The sequence below is a fragment of the Megalopta genalis genome, chromosome 6, assembly GCF_051020955.1.
Source record: "Megalopta genalis isolate 19385.01 chromosome 6, iyMegGena1_principal, whole genome shotgun sequence".
NCBI lineage: Eukaryota > Metazoa > Arthropoda > Insecta > Hymenoptera > Halictidae > Megalopta > Megalopta genalis.
Genome location: NC_135018.1, coordinates 10,401,653 through 10,419,331, shown reverse-complemented (window position 1 = coordinate 10,419,331; position 17,679 = coordinate 10,401,653). Strand labels below are relative to the sequence as shown.

The window sequence follows — 17,679 nt, the reverse complement described above, 5'->3', positions numbered from 1 at the left end:
GAGCCGTGTCCCCATACATATTCAACATACATGTTGCACGTCACTGCGAATTGATTTTTTCGCGAATGACCGCTTGCGTGGTGCGCTGCTAGAACCGCGTTGAACCGCGTTGCCGCAACCGTCCAACCGTCGAACTTAAACCTTTGTACCGAATTTCGTTTTCCCGTGGCTCTGCCCGCTATCTTATCTGTCAGACACCCGAGAGCCAGAGACACGAATCGGTAGTTTTTGACAGACGTTGTCCCCGCGTGAGCTACCGTCGGGTCACCGATCAGCTGTCGGCCCTGTCAGCGACTCGACTCGATTCTGCACCTTGATCACGTTTCTTTTCTGGCCGCGAACCTGCCGATGGCGAATCGAACGATCCTTTTCCGCCGACTTTAAGGTTACCAAGATTTTTCCCCGTGGACAACTGACATTGTTGCCAAACCAGTCTCGGTCTCGGTCTCGATCTCGGTTTCGGTCTCAGTCTTGGTCTCGGTTTCGGTCTCAGTCTTGGTCTCAGTCTCGGTCTCGACCCGCCGTGTTCTATTACGACGCGCGAACCGAGATAAACTCGGACGACGTGTTTCGCGGCTGTTAAGATTGCCAGTGATCTCGACTCCTCGTGCCAGCTTATAAGATTAGAAAAGGAAGCCACAGGTAGATCTTCGTGCGCGGGGTCAGGCAGGCCAACAGTCGCTCACCTGTACCCGTGATCCCGGAAACGTTCGCGAAATATTCGCGATTAATATCTCGTGGAAACGAACCCCGTATCAGACTCGCCAGTCTTATCTAGTTCCAAAGATTATTACACGAGTTTATTAGTGGAAAAAGGTGAAACAATGTGTAATAATCGTTTCCTATCTAATTTCTATAACTTCGCCCCTTTGGGTGGACCAATGGCGTCGTTACGGTTCCGTTCAAATTTAATCTGTATCGAAGCAATTGTTTCGAGGTTTACCGTCTCGTCCTGTTTTCAATGTTACGAATTAATCGAATACGAATGAATATCGAATGTACTTATAGCACGCATTGAACAGATTGTTCGAAGTGCTCAAAGAGATTAAATATGGAAACTTAAGAACTAAGACAGTACTTTCGGATAACCAGACCCGTTATCTCCTTGAAACTCAGTTTTATGCAAAACAGTGCTATCGCCGCTGTTATCGATCTAGGTGCTCTAGTATGTCCAACAGCACGCGAAACTAATTTCCATGAAAACAGTCGGTGTTTGGGGAAACGTCGTAGCTGCAACACGGGAACGGAGTAAGTGGAAAAAGAATTTCCCAGATGATGCGGGTGTTGTATGAATTAGTTTGCGCGTGGTTTATTAATGGGAAGCAGGGTGGTGGGACGAAGAAGGCCGGCATGAATATTTGAATGCACCGCAAGGTGAAATGTACGCGGGCAACGAGGGTGGGCGACCAGCCGGTTTATCGATTACGGCGCGGCGCGGCGCATCGCGCCGAGAACGTCGTCATAAAGCGTCGCGACGACGCAGCACGCCTTTTCGATTGCCAAGGTCCTGTCCTGTTCCGTTCTGTCTACTCCCGGCATTTCTTCGCGCAGATCTTCCAGTTGCTCGGTTCCAGTTTTCGGTTTTCGTTCCGAACGAACTCGTGGCTCCCGGGTTTTCGGAACATTTTCCTGTCGCATCGATCGAAGTCGAACGGTTTGCCGGGAAAAGATGGCGGCCGCTGGCCCGCCGCCTCTAATTGGCTGATTTGGATCCCGTCTCGCCAATCCGAGCTGTGTTTTCTGACAGCCGTCACCGAGATCACCGGCCAACACCGTTTGCTATTTTGTTGACCGCGTGTTTTGCCAAATGTTATGTCATTCACGGAATTGCGTGGACACACACGGTTTTGCAAGGGTTGCCGAATATTTTAGTAGCTGCGTGTTGTCGTCCCGATCGAATGGAGGCTTGTACACAGGCCCTGCCGTGAGAGACACGATGAGAATTACGACCGACTGTTATTTACAAATAACGCGCGGGTTTACATAACTGTGCCACATTGTCGGTGTGTTTTTCCCGCTTTGTGCTCGGTGCCTTATACCTTTCGCAACTACACCGAGGAACTGACCACTTACCACAGTTCCATGACACTTCGTACTGTCTCGATGCATATTATTTACAAATGAACGCTTTTATTGCTTCGACATTTTGCATTTGGTATATATTAGTTTAATGTTATTTCCGCGTTCGGGGAGGAATGCTCGTCGTTCGTGCAGCGTTTTATCTGCGGGTTCATTTGAATCCGAGGGTATTTTAGTTTACGATTGGAGGAGTAGAACAAAATTGCTTCTAACGAACATTTGAGTAGTTAGTATAGTATTTATAATTGTCCTACTACGAACAAATTAGTACTTGTTTTTATAAATATTTACGTTTACAAATGCTAAAATTGTTAACCGCACACAAATATAACTATTAAATAGCTTATCTAATGCACACAAGTGAAAGTTAAAGGACTCGAGCGACCGAGACAATTTGAAACTATCGATATGGAATATACGACCGATTGAAAATGTGAGATACCGATTACACGCTCTTGCACTTGACACAGAAAATTCTTGTTTCGCATAAATTCTTGTTTTACAGTCCAGCAAGAACCTGTACGGAAACCTGTACCCGAGCCTTGTTCGACAAATAGATACAGTTTCAAATTCACAGAAGTTCAAATCAACTGAAGAAGCATCCCGATCCCAGACCATGTTTCTCCGTGGTAGTTTTTCTGAAACTCGCAAAAAAGCCTGTTAGAAAGTAAAATAAGTCGCATTTAGGGAGCACGTTACACCAATTAAATAGCTCGGGACCGTTCGTTCTCACGCATTCGATTCGATTCCCCGGCGGTTGTTGTTCCTTTTTGCAATCGCATGCACAAAGAAATTGTTTCGCTGGAAATGTTTTAAGCGACCCGATCCGCCGTCTATCGTGCGCGGCGCAGGAAATCGCGTGTGACTTTGATTTCCTTTAGGAAAACCGTGTAGGTGCCCTTTCTCTGGCTCTTATTTTCCTTGTCGTGTGCGCGCCGGGGTCGGTTGCGACAGCAATTTTATAATTGAACGTTACGAATCTCTCGGCACAAGTTTTCATTCTGCTGTACAGCGAAATATTTTTTACTCTATCCCTCTCTCTATCTCTCTCTCTCTTTCTCTCTCTCTCTGTTTTCCCAGGCGATGTCGATGACTGGGTACTAAACCAACTTGGAGCTGACTGGAGACGAATCTAGTCGCGCTCATTCGAATCACTGTTGAGTATCAGCCAGCAAACACAAGCGAGGATCATGAAAATGGTGCTGTCTCAACGTCAGAGGGAGGAGTTGTAAGTTTCACTGCTTTCCTTTATTTTCAATAACGAAACAACCGTTTGACGCTTGGCCGTTGTGCCAGCAACTGCAAAGACAGAAAAGCGCAAAATTCAAGTAATTTATTCAGTGGCATAAGATTGAATGATTCAAGACTCAACATAGCAATTCATTTTTAAATGTAAAGGAATAATCGGGTGACTCATGTCTGAGTCATACGGTTTGCTTCAAATTCAAGACTTTCTTGGACCGACTAGAAACAATATTGCAAACCAGTTTTCGAACATCGATCGTTCGAAAGATGCTTGAACTTTTTAAAATTCAAGTTTCATCGATAGCCAGATGAAATGTAGGATTTGTGACCAATGCTTCAGAGGAAGCAGTGTACACGTTCGGCGATTGCATCACTGCATTCCTTTTCTACTTACTGTTTCATGAAAATTGAAATCGAGGAGAACCAATTGTCCTTACGAGAGAAATTATTGAATTCAAATTAACATGAAAGATAATATGCTTTCTGGAAGTATCATACTTGCAATCCACTGTGTACATTTCACTGTAGATAGTATTTAGACACTTATAAGATTAGCCGTAATGTAATAGCAACAAATCCGAGAAAGTTCTTTTATTGATCGATAAGAAAGAAGAGATATTTACGGGCCGAGAAAATGGCAGAATTAAGTGATCGGATCCGACAGTGAAATAAGACACGGTTGGATCCGCTCGGTTTCGAAATAATGTAATTGAAAATACTAAATGACTTCGAATCGATCTGTTCCGTCGTATGCGCGAGTTGAGACGAGCATACACGCATTTATAATGTTATATATATTCATGAAGTTGGAATTGCATCAAGCGGCGAGCATTTGCTAATTCATTCGTAGGCACATCCTCAGGCTACACCGCTTTCTCACTCTTCGAACAGGTTGATCAACGCTGCTCGATTCGGCAAAAAACGCGACAACGCGATAATAGTTAGAAATCTAACACGTTCTTCCAGTATTGTTGATTTGGCGGCGATTTATTTTCACTAGATGTGATCGCTATATCACGAGTCCTCGTAGAAAATCCTATTATCGAAGATCGTTTCGTATAAATCAAAACGAAAGAAAAAAAATAATAAAAATATGCTTTTTTAAGTAACAAGCCCAACAAAAAGAAAATGATCAGATTGTATCATTCGAGGTTCATGGTTGGAAATCAATTACTATTTCACTTTCGATTATTGTGCAAAATTACCTTGAACGATCAGTTTCAATTCAATTTAAAATATAAAACAATTTCAAAATATATTAATTATGACAAATTTAAACCATTTTTTCCATTTAGTAACTCCTAGCCCTTGATCAGTAATCTTATCTTTTAATATTATAAATTTATTATTAAGAACAACTGTTTGATATTATTTTTCTCATATACACATTTACTCATGTTTAATCTTACGACATTATTAATTTCATTATACCAATGATGACGGGATGTTATTTCAGAATAATTTGATGTATCATCTCTGAATTATTTTGTTGAATGTACGTTCGTGACTCTACTTAACCGAATATTGAAATTAGAAGAATTTGACCTTCAAAATCAATTATTATGCATATTTAACCCGTATGATATTCCTTTATTAAACTCTATTATTCTTGTTTCTTCAGGGTTAACTATTACAAAATAATAAGAAAAATTATTATTAAACTATTTATTAAACTATTATATTAGATTGAAGCAGAGCGGAACGATTTCTCAACTGCGAATCATTTTCAGAACGTACCCCGATTCTACGTATGCATTGCCTTATGCAGAAATGCGTGAACATTGTCTGTTCCCAATGATAGGGTCACATGATTGTCGAACATCTCGTCCGAGATTCTATCGGGATCGGGACAGTCTTGATCCCATCCTTGGCTGCGAACTGCGATCTGCGATCGCTTCGAAATCAAGGAAAAGGAAAGTGACGAGTACGCAACCGTCTTTTGTTCTCGCGTATTCGGCTGAAGTTAATGCGATCTCGCCGGAGAACATTTCTTGCGGATAATACCGCGGCGATTCTGCCAGGCCGCACCGTTATGGAAATTTCTCAATAACTGTTGCCACGGGATTGTTCACGAGTCGATACCAAAAGCACAGCGAACGTGCTAATCCCGAGAATCGCCACGCCGCGCCGGCCAAATAGTGTGTTTATTCGATGATGTCAGCTGTTGACCTGGAAGCCTTAGTAGTTGTTGTCACTAGATCAGTTTTACTACCTTGTATAAAAGTTACTAGTCCGTATTCAATTTTTTTTTCTTCCAAATTACGGGTACATCCGATCGGATACATTCAAGGAAATTTTTACGATTTCAATCATTTTAAAGTAAAGAGTCTAGAAAAACCATTGTTTCGACGGGGGTCTGGCAGTTCTATATCACAATTCAACATTTCGTAAAATCCGATCCCGATTGGTACACTATTTCACTCAAACTAAAGAATTCGTCCTCCTTGGAATTCTATTTCGAGCTTGTTGGAGAAAGTAATCGATCCCTGTAATATCGACTTGGTATGTGTGATGGTCTTTGTTTGAAACGAGAGAATAGAATTAGATGAAGTACACGGCAATTTTAGATATTGTGCGTAATTGAAAATCCAGCCATTTATATATCTTTGAAATAATAAATCGTAACAGAGCTAAAGGTGCAAGGTGTTTGCCTCTTTCGCGATTGCAAGTCGAGGACTCCGTAGAAAAGGCGGACGATAAAGGAAGATTTGAGTTTCGTTTTCGTTTTTAAGTCGTTCAAGTATGCATCTTCGTTTTCGTGGCAGTTACAAAATCGGAAACGTCGCTTCGATTCAAGCGACTAAATAGTATCGCGTTTCTCTTCCATTGCTACTGCAATTATCCGTGTAGCGCGCGAATCGATCGTTTTTACGTCTTACAATTTGCAAGTTGTAAGCACTGGTTGCCGATGCAAATCGAGATATATAAATGCTGCTTCACAAGAACCAGCCCCGGTGAAAAATACATTTCTTCTGTCACGGAATCTATTAAGTCTGAGGACAAGAATCTCGCTAGACCTTGCTGCAATTAATATCTACGTCGCATACTAAGCGGACGGCGTGCGTTCTTTTGTCAACCCCTTCTGGCAGTCTATTGCCAACAGGTCAATTGTAAATATGCATAATAGAATGAATGTCTGAATAAAATGTTTCGGTCAACTTGGTAAAACCTTTAACACGCGTACAGCGGGACTTGGCTCCATTTGTCAGAGTATAAATATAGTTTCTGGCAATCAATTTCAACTTTCACATGTTTGATTAATGTTGATAGAAAAACTAACATGTCCAGAAGCAGTACTTCAAAAGATACATTGAACAAATTGATAAATAAGATTATAAATGATACTAAGCTTACTTATACATATGATCGTTCGAGCGTTGAAGGAGGAAATGAATTTCTGTTTATTGTTGTTTCGAAACGGTTTAAAAATACCTAAGGTCGCACGAGCATCCACGGGTTGTTTAATTAGCGTACGCAAGCGTGTACGGAAGACAATGGAACGGTGTCTCGTTAAGAAGGAATCTAATAAGTCCCACAGGAAACTAGCAATATTCATGAGTACATATTAAACCTGATTCGAACATTATTGAAGACACACGTGCACACGCACCCTCCATTCATACTGGCGCGCCGCGCCGCATTGTGGCGCTGTGCACCGCCGCCGCGAATATCGTAATCTGCAAATACTTCTCCGCTATTAATTAGTATTCCTTGCGCGCATGGAAAACACGCTTCGGCCATTATTAACGCGATAAAAATTTCATGCAACGTGCTATGTTTCTGCGCGTGTCCGACAGTGACAATAACGCTTTGTTTGTTTCATTTCTTTGTGTCGTCGATCTTGTTTTGTTAATCGCGTCAACGAGATTCTCTGTTTTTCTCTCATTCCCGATTATTTTCGGCAAAACAAATTACCGAAGACAGAGGTCGTTGAAATAATTGCGAAAGTATTTGCGAGGTCCAACCGACCAAGTGAGTATCGTTATTTACTTTTACTTTTATCAACTTTGTAAATTTTGAGTTTTTATATTTGAGTTCTTTTTGCATCTTTTATTACCCTATTACCTTACTAAATTCGCGCAAAACTAAGACGTCGACGCTGTTGCGATCGACAAGAACCCACTCCCACTGAACTTGCTGACGGTGTTCTGAAAGTGATCGATTTTCCGCTATCGAAAGGTTGAAGAAGTTGTATTATAATATGATTCCTGTTAATGTTCGGACACTTTTCAAAACGCAATAATTTTTTTAGAACTGGACTAAAAGACTTTAATTTTTTTTAGATGATGGAGCGACCAGTCTACTAGACCATAACTAGAATGCTTTTTTAAAATTTTGCTATTACTTAGAATGACAAAAGAAAATAAAAAACGAATACAAATTTTCCCGGAATGGGATGACCTTGGTATGAGCTGTAAACAATTAAAGATCGCAAAAATCGCAGTTTCGTTCCGATTTTTGACACTTTCGGCCAATAAGTGTGAGAAATTTTCAGTTTGTACAATCTTTTAACGCTTGTAACTTGACTTTGCGTTAGGCGATTTCGATGAAATTTTTAGCATGCATATAACTTACTGAGATCTACAAAACGCATTTTTAAAAATTTTCGTTATAGACTTAGATAAAAAAGTTAAAAAACGAGAGTCTTCTATTTTGTTTTCTCATTCGGAGTACAGCAAAATTATAACGAAATAGTTTAGTCATTGCCTAGTATACTAGTCCCTCTATCATCTAAGCATTTTAAAAAGTGTCCGAATATTAGTCATACAGTCACTGTATGTCCCTCAGTACAATTAGTATACTCGTGTTTTCCGCTACGTGCGCATGTTCCCGTTCCCTTTCCGGTTTCAAAGTTAAGTGTTGTTGACGATTTCGGATAATCTGACTTCAGAGAATTGTCTGCAAAAACAGGGCCTGTTATTTCAATGCAACCCGAAAACATATTTAGCACGAAGCTGACTCTCGCCGTCAGCTGTTGTTGCGATTTTACGCATCGCCAAATTCAATATTGATTTCCCTTTTAATTTTCCTCCCTTTACGTGTAACGAACACGGCAGCGTTTTAAAGTTGTTAATAACCAACCTGCAAAATCGGTATATATATCCTAGAAACTTTAAACTACGTTAACATCGCTATCATCATTATTGAAATTGCAGATTTTATGCATTTACGACAAACACTTGAAACAGTTGAGAAATGTCCATGTATTCTTCCCAACTTGTTAAAATTGTTGAAGGGAGAAATAGATCTTTACTTTGTTCCTATAACAACGCCGATCGTTTAAAATATTTTGTAAAATGTTTTTAATTGTTTCATTTTCTCTTGTAGTTGACCAGGGATACCGTCTATTATGATTTATGGGCATTAATATTTCAATCTTTCATTCCTTTCAATCGTCGATCGACTATCAATGTTTACATACGCGTTTAAATGATTACACTTTATATTATCAAAAGTTTATTCGTTGTGCACGTTGCAATTGAATTCGTCTTGTTCTATTTGTCCATTCTATTTGTATTAGTGCAGAACATATTTTTGTGTGTGTTTAGCTTCTCTTCCTTGCAGATCACTTCATACAATTTTCATTTTCCCTAAAGCTTTAGAATTCATCTCAAACGAATCAATCAGCTTCCACCCAATCCCACCTGATCAATTCGTTTATAAAAGCTGTTTGCACAAGGCTTGACAACGTACCATTTGCAAAATATCCAAGATATTACGTAACGTGTGTTTATTCCACGTAAGACCAGCATGCTCCACGTCGAACCGATTTTTCTATTAGAGTGGTTACTCCGCTCCCTATTTTTGTGACACCCGGTGCGTGAGGGCCATAGCAAAATCCTGACCGGCTGCATCTGCATCAGAGTCCACTGTCTTCCCGTGCTTCCCGGTTCCCCCGTTTCCTACTCTTTCTCTTTCTATTCCGCCCTAGAGCTCCGTCGACGTCGACTCATTCGACGCGTTATCGATTCCACTATTCGCGCGTGCTCGAGAGACGCCCTCTTCTCTGCGGCAGCCCGCGCACGATATGCGTCGATCCACGACTGATTTGACGTCACCGTAATTAGCATCGGTCAGCCGGCCTGGATCGATGACGTCCCGTTTTTAAGGGTTGACACGACGGTATAGAATCCAGAGTCTAGATCGAAACGGTGCGCGGCGCCGGAACTACTCCCTCCCAATGATCGAACAGGTACATCCATCTTTTTTGTTCGTACACCCGGGGCTCGTTTATTGATCAACAAGAGTGTTGTTTTGTCACCGATTATCTATTTTCGTGCTATCTATTAACCTGTTTGCTACCGTGGCGCAACACTCGGATCGTCTTGTAGGCAATGCGATCCTCGTTTCGTATTTTTTGGAAGGGGAAATACGGAAACTTGATTCCGACGCTAGCTTTTGCTTAATCCGGGCAATATGTATATATACATATAGCGATGCATAAAAACGGAACGCTTGCGGTTAAGTTTTTGTATTTCATCTTTTCAAAATATAAAAGGAAGCAGACACATTTGTTGTGGAATGATTGTAATAATTGTGAAGAAAATGGTTTATGGGGCTGCGAGAGAAATTCGTCACGCTACTTTCTATATTTTATTTGCTCTATGTCGATCAATATTCTGTACACCCACGCCCACGTGACTCAATATACTTGTATGCTTCATGACGCCCACAGGCCGTAAATAGCATTTGTTTGTCGTGAAGACTTTTTGCTTTACATTGTTATCTATGGATTTGCTCGTGTAACTTTCTGATTAAACAGAAATTTCAGTCGCATATCACTTTACGTGCTAATATCCATTTATGCGAGGTGCGCTTGAAATATACGAATGCAAACGTGACTTTGATATGTATGTGTGTTGCACACGCGCTTCTTGTCCGTGCGTTGCCAATGCAAATCTTTCGTATTCGTGACAAGAACAATACACAATCCTTAATTCATAAATTTTATCTTTAGGGTTTTCCAAATGTAAATCGTTAATAACAATCCCTACTTCGCTAGGCGATTTCCACCCCTCCGGAACAAGAAAATCGATCTCCATGTAAAATAGTAAACATCTTATTTTTTCTGTATTCGAAAGATTGTCTCGTGCCCACAGAGACCCAAATAATGTCGCATTTGCTCCTTGAACTGTTTTGTTTCATCATGTGTTGAAACTCTCGTTTATACATGTTTCGTGACCTCCACGGCAATTCTGGCCCGTGGTGTAGCTTTTTCACTGTATCGTTGCCTTCTGGAGTATCCATCCCCACCATTTTACGGCTGGCGCAACCAATCGTCGCACTGCTTCTAGTTGCCAGCCAATATGGGCGGAGCCAAATAGCGATTCCTGCTTCCTAGTGTCCCGCTGTCTGTCTCTGGTCTAGAGATGTTACGGAGGAAACAGTACAATCCAGTCGAAACTGGTAAAGAACCAGCCAATTTGAATCCTCGTCTGTTCCTAGTGTCAACTTGATAATATTTTCAAGTTTCAGAGTATATTATTCTGCTATTATTAGGAAGATTGATCTGTGATTTTATGACTTTAATTTTTTTTAACGCGAGATATATGTATCTATTACTATCAATTAAAAGTAACTCGAAGGTGCAATAATATTTGTTACGAAATGTGTCATTTTGCGACGAAGATCCCATGAAAAATTTGTTTTCCTATCACTCCGAGTCACTGGCATTCGAAGTACGCAACATCGATGAAATAGATGTTAGCTCCAATGTAATAGATCACACCAGCAGAGGAAAGGGGTGGAACCAGCAGACGTAGAAAACCCGGAACAAAACAGAAAGGGACGCAAATTTCAAGCTCCAGAAGACACATCCCGCAACGATTAGACTCGAACCGAGACGCCGAGATTTCCCGAGGACATTCTTCTCCCCAGTCACGGAGGAAATCAATTTCCATCGAATCGGAGTCTGTGCACGTAGAGCATCGTTCATAGAAAACTGGAACAGCAGTCACAGATAAACACGATCCGTAGCTACTCTCCAACAGCGATCGCTTTTACTCTCGAGAATTAGACTACTCGAAAGAGGACGCGCGAGGCAAAGCGTGAGAGCTACTTTCGAGAGTAGCTAGGAATACATATTTGCTTGAAAACGGACAGGGTCGATTAGCCTTTGCGCCCTGTAAACAATTAGGGGGAGTTCGCCTATTACCAGACGCTTCAGATTTTGTTTAAAGAAATAAGAAAACGTGATGTTTTACTCGTTTTACCGTGCATGGTTTTCAAGTTAACACGACTAGAATTTGAAATTAAAAGAGCAAAATAAGGAAAATGTTAAAAAACACAGCAAACGATGCCTGTTACTGTGCACAGCAAAGATTCGTGATATAGTTTATGAGAAGTTCAAAATAATTGACAATGGTCGCGTACATAGTACTCTGAACACTCGTCATCGAAAAATTGCAAGGTCTTCTTCTTGTTGTGTTTTGGGGATTCAATTGTCTAGCTTCCTTCATCTCCCCCAGCCTTCCCAGTCTTCCCAATCTTTCTTTCAAATTTTTTCTTACATTCATTAGTATTCTTTTAATCTTCTTTTTCTTGGACCCATTCCTTATAAGGAGATAACAAATATCCGGTAATAGGGAAAGACATGCTGTCCGAAATTAGGGAACGGTCAACCTAAGACGAATTTCCCATTTGTGGAAACTGGTTCACTGTACGCAAAATGCTCAAACGTAATTGTAAAAGTACGCAATAACGCCTGTTATATACATACATATGTATGTATATTTTTAATCGGAAAGCTGTAGCAGGAAAAACAATTTGAACGTTACGCGATGTAACAATAACTTCGCTTCTGTCTCTGTGTATTACGCGACCGGCACGTTTCAATTCCTGCATGTCGTTTGTTTTATCCCCACCCAAGTGTTCGCAGTGTTGTTGTTCTCCAACGATTTTCAATTTTTTGAATATAGCTACTGCCCGATGTATGTATTAGACAGTAAGCACCGTCCGGCAATAGGCGAACTCCTCTCACTTTGTTTCTTCTTGCCTGAAGTTCGTGCTCACTATCTAGAGAGCTATTCAGGACGAAAAATTCGGTTCGTTCGGAGTTACCGGGGGCTTAATGGACGGGGCCAGCAAGGTGCATATCCCACCCGACATCGAACACGGTGCGCGGAAGTCGGGATGATTGCCGACACCTGGACGTCATTGAACGCGCGAAACAGTGCATTTAGGAGGAAAGGGGTGGTCGTGCGGGGGCAGATGGTGGTCTGGGAAGGGTTTCGTTGATCATTACAGGTGGCCTCTTCCAGTGCTCGCCGTTCTCTCAACAGGCTTTGGGGTCTACGTCTCGCGAAGGCGTAACCCGAGCCGCGTCGTTAAAACGTTCATTGATCCAGTAGTAATCGGTAGCTTAGTCCGACTTTTTTGCTCCCTTATCTGCTCTAGCACGCGATCCGAACGTGTTTTCGGTTCGTTCGTGAGTAGCCGGGATTCTCTCGGTGCGGCACGGCGCAGCGTTTCTAATCTATTTCGAAACGGCATAATGAAACTACCGACTCGCGAGCATTTTGCTGGAATACTTATTACCACCCTTTCATTTCGAACGTGTCATTCATGCGTCTCGGCAGGTGGTGATCACTCAGGGACCTTCGGGCCAGCTGTTTTCAGGTTGCGGATCTGCGTGCAAGGTCAATTGTTTTTGTCTCTGCAGAAATCACCTGGAAACGCATTGCTTCTTTTATTCATCTCAAATTCGTCTACCATTTTATTTATCTATATTTCTGTTCATTTAAAGTATAATTCACTTCTATTTATTTCACACACATTTATTTTGATTAGATCAATTTAATTCTATTAATTTGGAAATTTGTTTGCGTAAATTCGGTCCACTTCCATTTATTTGACATTTAGTTTTGTTAAATCGGTTCGCTCCTATTGCTGCTAAATTCATTTTCGTAAGTTTAATTCACTTCTATTTGCTTCATATTTATTTTTACTAGATCAGTTCACTTCTATTAATTTTAAATTCATTTGGATAACTTGAGGAGAACGTAATCAGCACTTCAAAATTCTCCTTAGGGGTTTATCATTTTATATTTTACGTACACGGTTTCCCATAAATTCATTTTTTTAATTTACAGTCTATTGTACCGTGTCCTTCCTGTTTATATTCGTCAATTTTCTGAAGGATGCAGGACGCATGGAAATCTTTCATTTGTCATTAAGAATCATCAATCCTTTGACATGCAATTTCAAGTTAATCGTCAGATGAAGATTTCTAACAGAATCCACTACATTCGAATGCTATTCGTTTCTTCTAAATCACAAAAAAAATGAGATCCTGTTTTTCTGTTATCACTGTTCTTCGGTACCAATGTTCAAGTTCACAATGTAAACATACATTCTCACGCTCAATTTTATGGTATCCAAATTAAGGAGAACCATTTCTGCGATGAATAAAAGGCTTTATTCATGACGAAGATAGTATGCTTTAAGAATACTTGCGGTAAAAATAAAACGGAAATACTACTCACTTCGATAAGTATGCACTCACTTCGATATCGTATCTCGGCGCGTACAATCATAAATGAATAAAGATTCGCAGTCCAACATGAATATCAATATCCTTTTTCTCTTGAGAAAGTTTTAAGAGCATTTTAGGAAAATTTATCATGGAGAACATTATACATATGTTAGAGTAGGTTGTTAATTGTCTAGCATCTAGATTAACTCTTTATAGTCCGAATTTTTTATACGAGTAGAACAAACTTATATGTATATAACCTGTAATCAGAACTATCAATCTGTAGATGTAAATTAACAAGGACTTCGCAATCGTAAAAGAAACAGTGAATTTATCCCGATCTATAGACTGCGGATCTTTATACAAAATAAAAATTGTTCGCATTAGTAGTAAGGAACGGGAACCACACACACACACGTTTGAATAATTTTAATGAATTATGAGTAATGTAATCGAAGGATTAACGTGGTGTTACGACTGCACATTTTTGTCATAAATGCATAAAACTCGCAAGCTACCGATGTATGAAGGAGTATGTACATGTACCAGGATAGTTTCGTAACATTCTGATGGAACATGAAATTAGATTAAGATGCACGATATATCAATACGTGACTTGAAAGTTAACACTGATCTTTAGGGGGTTAAATTATCAGCGGTTTCTCCTAGTTGCAGTAAGGCCGACGTTACTCCGAAAGAAGTTGAAAAAATGCTGAAAAAGAAATTGCTGCAGGCAGATTTGAATAGACCTATTCAGAGAACCGTGCAAACAGTGAAATTTCTTTAGGCCTGGAATTTTTCTCACGATGAATACACCGGCGGCGCGGCGGTACGAATGGTCCAGGAATCGACAACTCGTTTCGCCGGAAATAATTGAAACGGTATTTCCAATGGTTCTTGAACCTGAACCAGCTAACGTGTTCGGCAGAGGGTTCGTACGTGTTTTAATGAGGTAATAAAGTGGAGAAGGTAGCGCGAGGAGATCGTTAAGGACGCCACGAGGAGAGATGGCCGCGAGAGTGTTCGACCGACTCGAGTCGGGACGGAGAGTGCAGGCTTGCGGAGGAAAGTTTGGCGCGGATAGACCGCGACTGCAACCGGAGAGACCTACCACCAATCGATACAGCTCCTCCCTTTTCGTTGGCTTACGTTTCTCCCATTCTGTTTCGTGAACTGCCTAAGAAAATGGTAAACGACGAGGGGTCGGGGGTGGTCGTTTCACCGGTGAAAGTAACCATCAACACGACAAACCCCGGGTCGATAGCGAATCACCGTGTAAAAGGGTTTCAAATATTTAAACGCGACGAGCTAAAATTATCGAAGGTATTGACTCCGGTTCAGGGCGAGCATTGCTCTGTTATTACCTGTGCGAGGCGTTTCCATGCTCTGGCCCTTCAGGGTCATATTATCAAGTTGACTATCATCCCTCTATGCTTTTTTCATAATATTTCATTAGTTGGGGTGGCTTTGCAATATGAGCAAATTGAGCGGGATCAGTGAGTAGTAGTCCAAATGATGCAGCGGTTTAAATTAGTTGAATATTTTATTCTGTGAGGTAGGAGTGGGGCTGGTAGATAGCTTGGTCTACAATTGAATCTTTTATTGCGTGGAATAGGAGCGAGGTTGGCAGCCAGCTTGGTGATAGAAACGACTGCATTGTGTTAGAGAAATTGATGATATCTTTAGTAATCACTGCAGGCATCAACCTGTGTACACTGCGGACGTATTTATGCATGCAATTTGAATTATATGTATATTATTAAGATTTTTATTTTATTTTCACCGGAGATTGTCATTTACACAGTGAAAGGTTTTCCTTGTTTTAGTTTTAATAAGATTAAATATGCTAATGGAGAATTTGCATACGGATAGACAGTCGACTTATGTTACTTAACATACAGTTTCAATTGGTATTTAATTTATTATAATATCCACGATTATACATACAATGCACAACAAATCTGTGAATATTAGCATAGACTATTATAATGTCTTTTTTTTTCCTAGAATTGTTGTGTGGTGTAACAAACTTTTGCCTTATTCTAATTCTTACAAAGTAGTCTATGAAAATGGACTATCTGCAGAAAAATCTGCATTCTGGTTATTGATATAATGTTCTGTTAAGTTGCTGCAGTAGCTAAATTAATTAGAATGTTTAGGTGAAGTTAGAACTTACAAAGGTGAACTTATGTGAAGGTGAACTTTTAAAATTAATTGCATGAAATCGCAGTGACTTTGTGAATTTGATGTCCAGGATTGATCGTCCGTGTGCCTTGAGAAAGAGAAATCTTCAGATTAATGCCGACTAACCAAAATATGCTTCGAATATGATACAGCCATCTCGAACGAAAAAAATATATTATCACCGCTATTAATGACATTAATCTCCTATGTAAGTACTATACATGTACATACACGTGTATGCTTTGCGTCGAGTTTCACAATCTTAGAGAAAAGCTATACCGACAGTGTTATTAATCGTGTCGAATGTCCGAATGTGAATTATGCACTAAATCTAGATTAACTCTGTAATATAGTACCCTGAGCTCTTTCAAAAGCTTCGAAAAATTCGTCGCGCAGTGATTTTCTTTAATAGCGTAGAAAATGAATGGAGAATTGCAGCAAGATATTTCGTAATTTGAGGCAACAAGATACCATCATAGTATTGCAGGATTAATCGTCTCGAAGAACAGATATGTTAGCAATGTTCCTGCTAGATTACAAATGTTACGCATTTGTAACAAAAACGAATGAGTGCAATACGAGATAATATGTATACATTTAACGCGTAAATGGTATATACTGGGGTCAAAGTTCATCCTTAAGAGATGAACTTTAGTTCTTTTAATTTAGAACACTGATGTGGAAGATGGAAGAGATGTGTTATTCTTTACAAAAATGTTTCTCATTATCGGATAATCATTTAACACAGCTGATAATTAGATCGTCATATAATTACTGAGAATAATTTCATGATTATAAAGTAATATGTTATTTAATATAATATTTCGAAAGGGATCACAAGCAAGGAAATAATTATGAAATAAAATAATGTGTTGTTTGAAATCATATTTTAAATAATGTCATTTCAAATCTACCCAGGTCTTATCATAATTAAGTTGCGGATCTAGTTCATTTAACTAAGTTGTGGAACTGATAATTTTAAAAGACCGCAAGCAATATAGTGACGTTGTCAAATTATTTTAATCTTCCTATTATTATTTTTTTATTATTATAATATTATTTTTATTTTATTATTATTGTATTATTATTTTTATTATATTATTATTTTTATTTTATAATTATTATTATATTTGCTGTGTTTAGATTTGCGCTATAATCTATTTAACAGAGTTCTTTCTTATTTCTGCTGTTTCAGGTTGACTTAAAGCTTACGTATAAGCTTCTCCAACTTTCAGTATGAAATATATGAAATGTGGTAAACGTTAATCTTTCTGCTATTTTAGATGGTGGTTACTCAATTTTGACATAAATGCATAAAATCCGCAGAGTGTGTTTATAACCGTCTTCAACCCGTGTTATTTCCTGGCAACGGTGAAGTGAATGAGATTTCGCGTCATCCCCATTCAGCGTCGTCGAACGCGAGAACCGTTCGCCGGGTCAAAAGTAAAGTATTTGCATAAAATTTCACGATCTCGCCGGAGGCAGCGGCCCGTTGATCATTTTGTTTTCACCTGCTTGCCGTACCGATCGTTCCGTTAATTATTCAGCCGACATTCTTAATCTGCCGGAGAAAGTCGAAGCACATCGGGCAACCAATTAATGACAGAAGCGCGATCGATACTCGGAAGCCGGCTTTTGATCTCGTAAAGTAAATTCCCCGCATCTGGTCGAGCACCGGAGAGCACCAGAAAAGACTC

At 39.9% G+C, this 17,679-nt stretch overlaps 1 protein-coding gene and 1 long non-coding RNA gene across 2 annotated transcripts in view; one reads left to right on the top strand and one right to left on the bottom strand.

The window, feature by feature from the left end:
• Nucleotides 1–17,679, top strand: part of Lis-1 (LisH and WD40 domain-containing Lis-1) — a 28,608-nt gene that overhangs the window by 437 nt on the left and 10,492 nt on the right. Inside the window, exon 2 of the mRNA XM_033483052.2 lies at nt 3,160–3,307. Within this exon, the coding sequence (XP_033338943.1) occupies nt 3,270–3,307 (38 nt within the window). The 5' untranslated portion in view covers nt 3,160–3,269. The remainder of the gene's footprint in view (nt 1–3,159; nt 3,308–17,679) is intronic.
• On the bottom strand, nt 2,989–9,159 carry LOC143259774 (uncharacterized). The gene is made up of 2 exons (XR_013033777.1): nt 9,019–9,159; nt 2,989–3,378 (listed from the first exon to the last, which is right to left on the bottom strand). It is a non-coding gene; the product is annotated as an uncharacterized LOC143259774 (long non-coding RNA).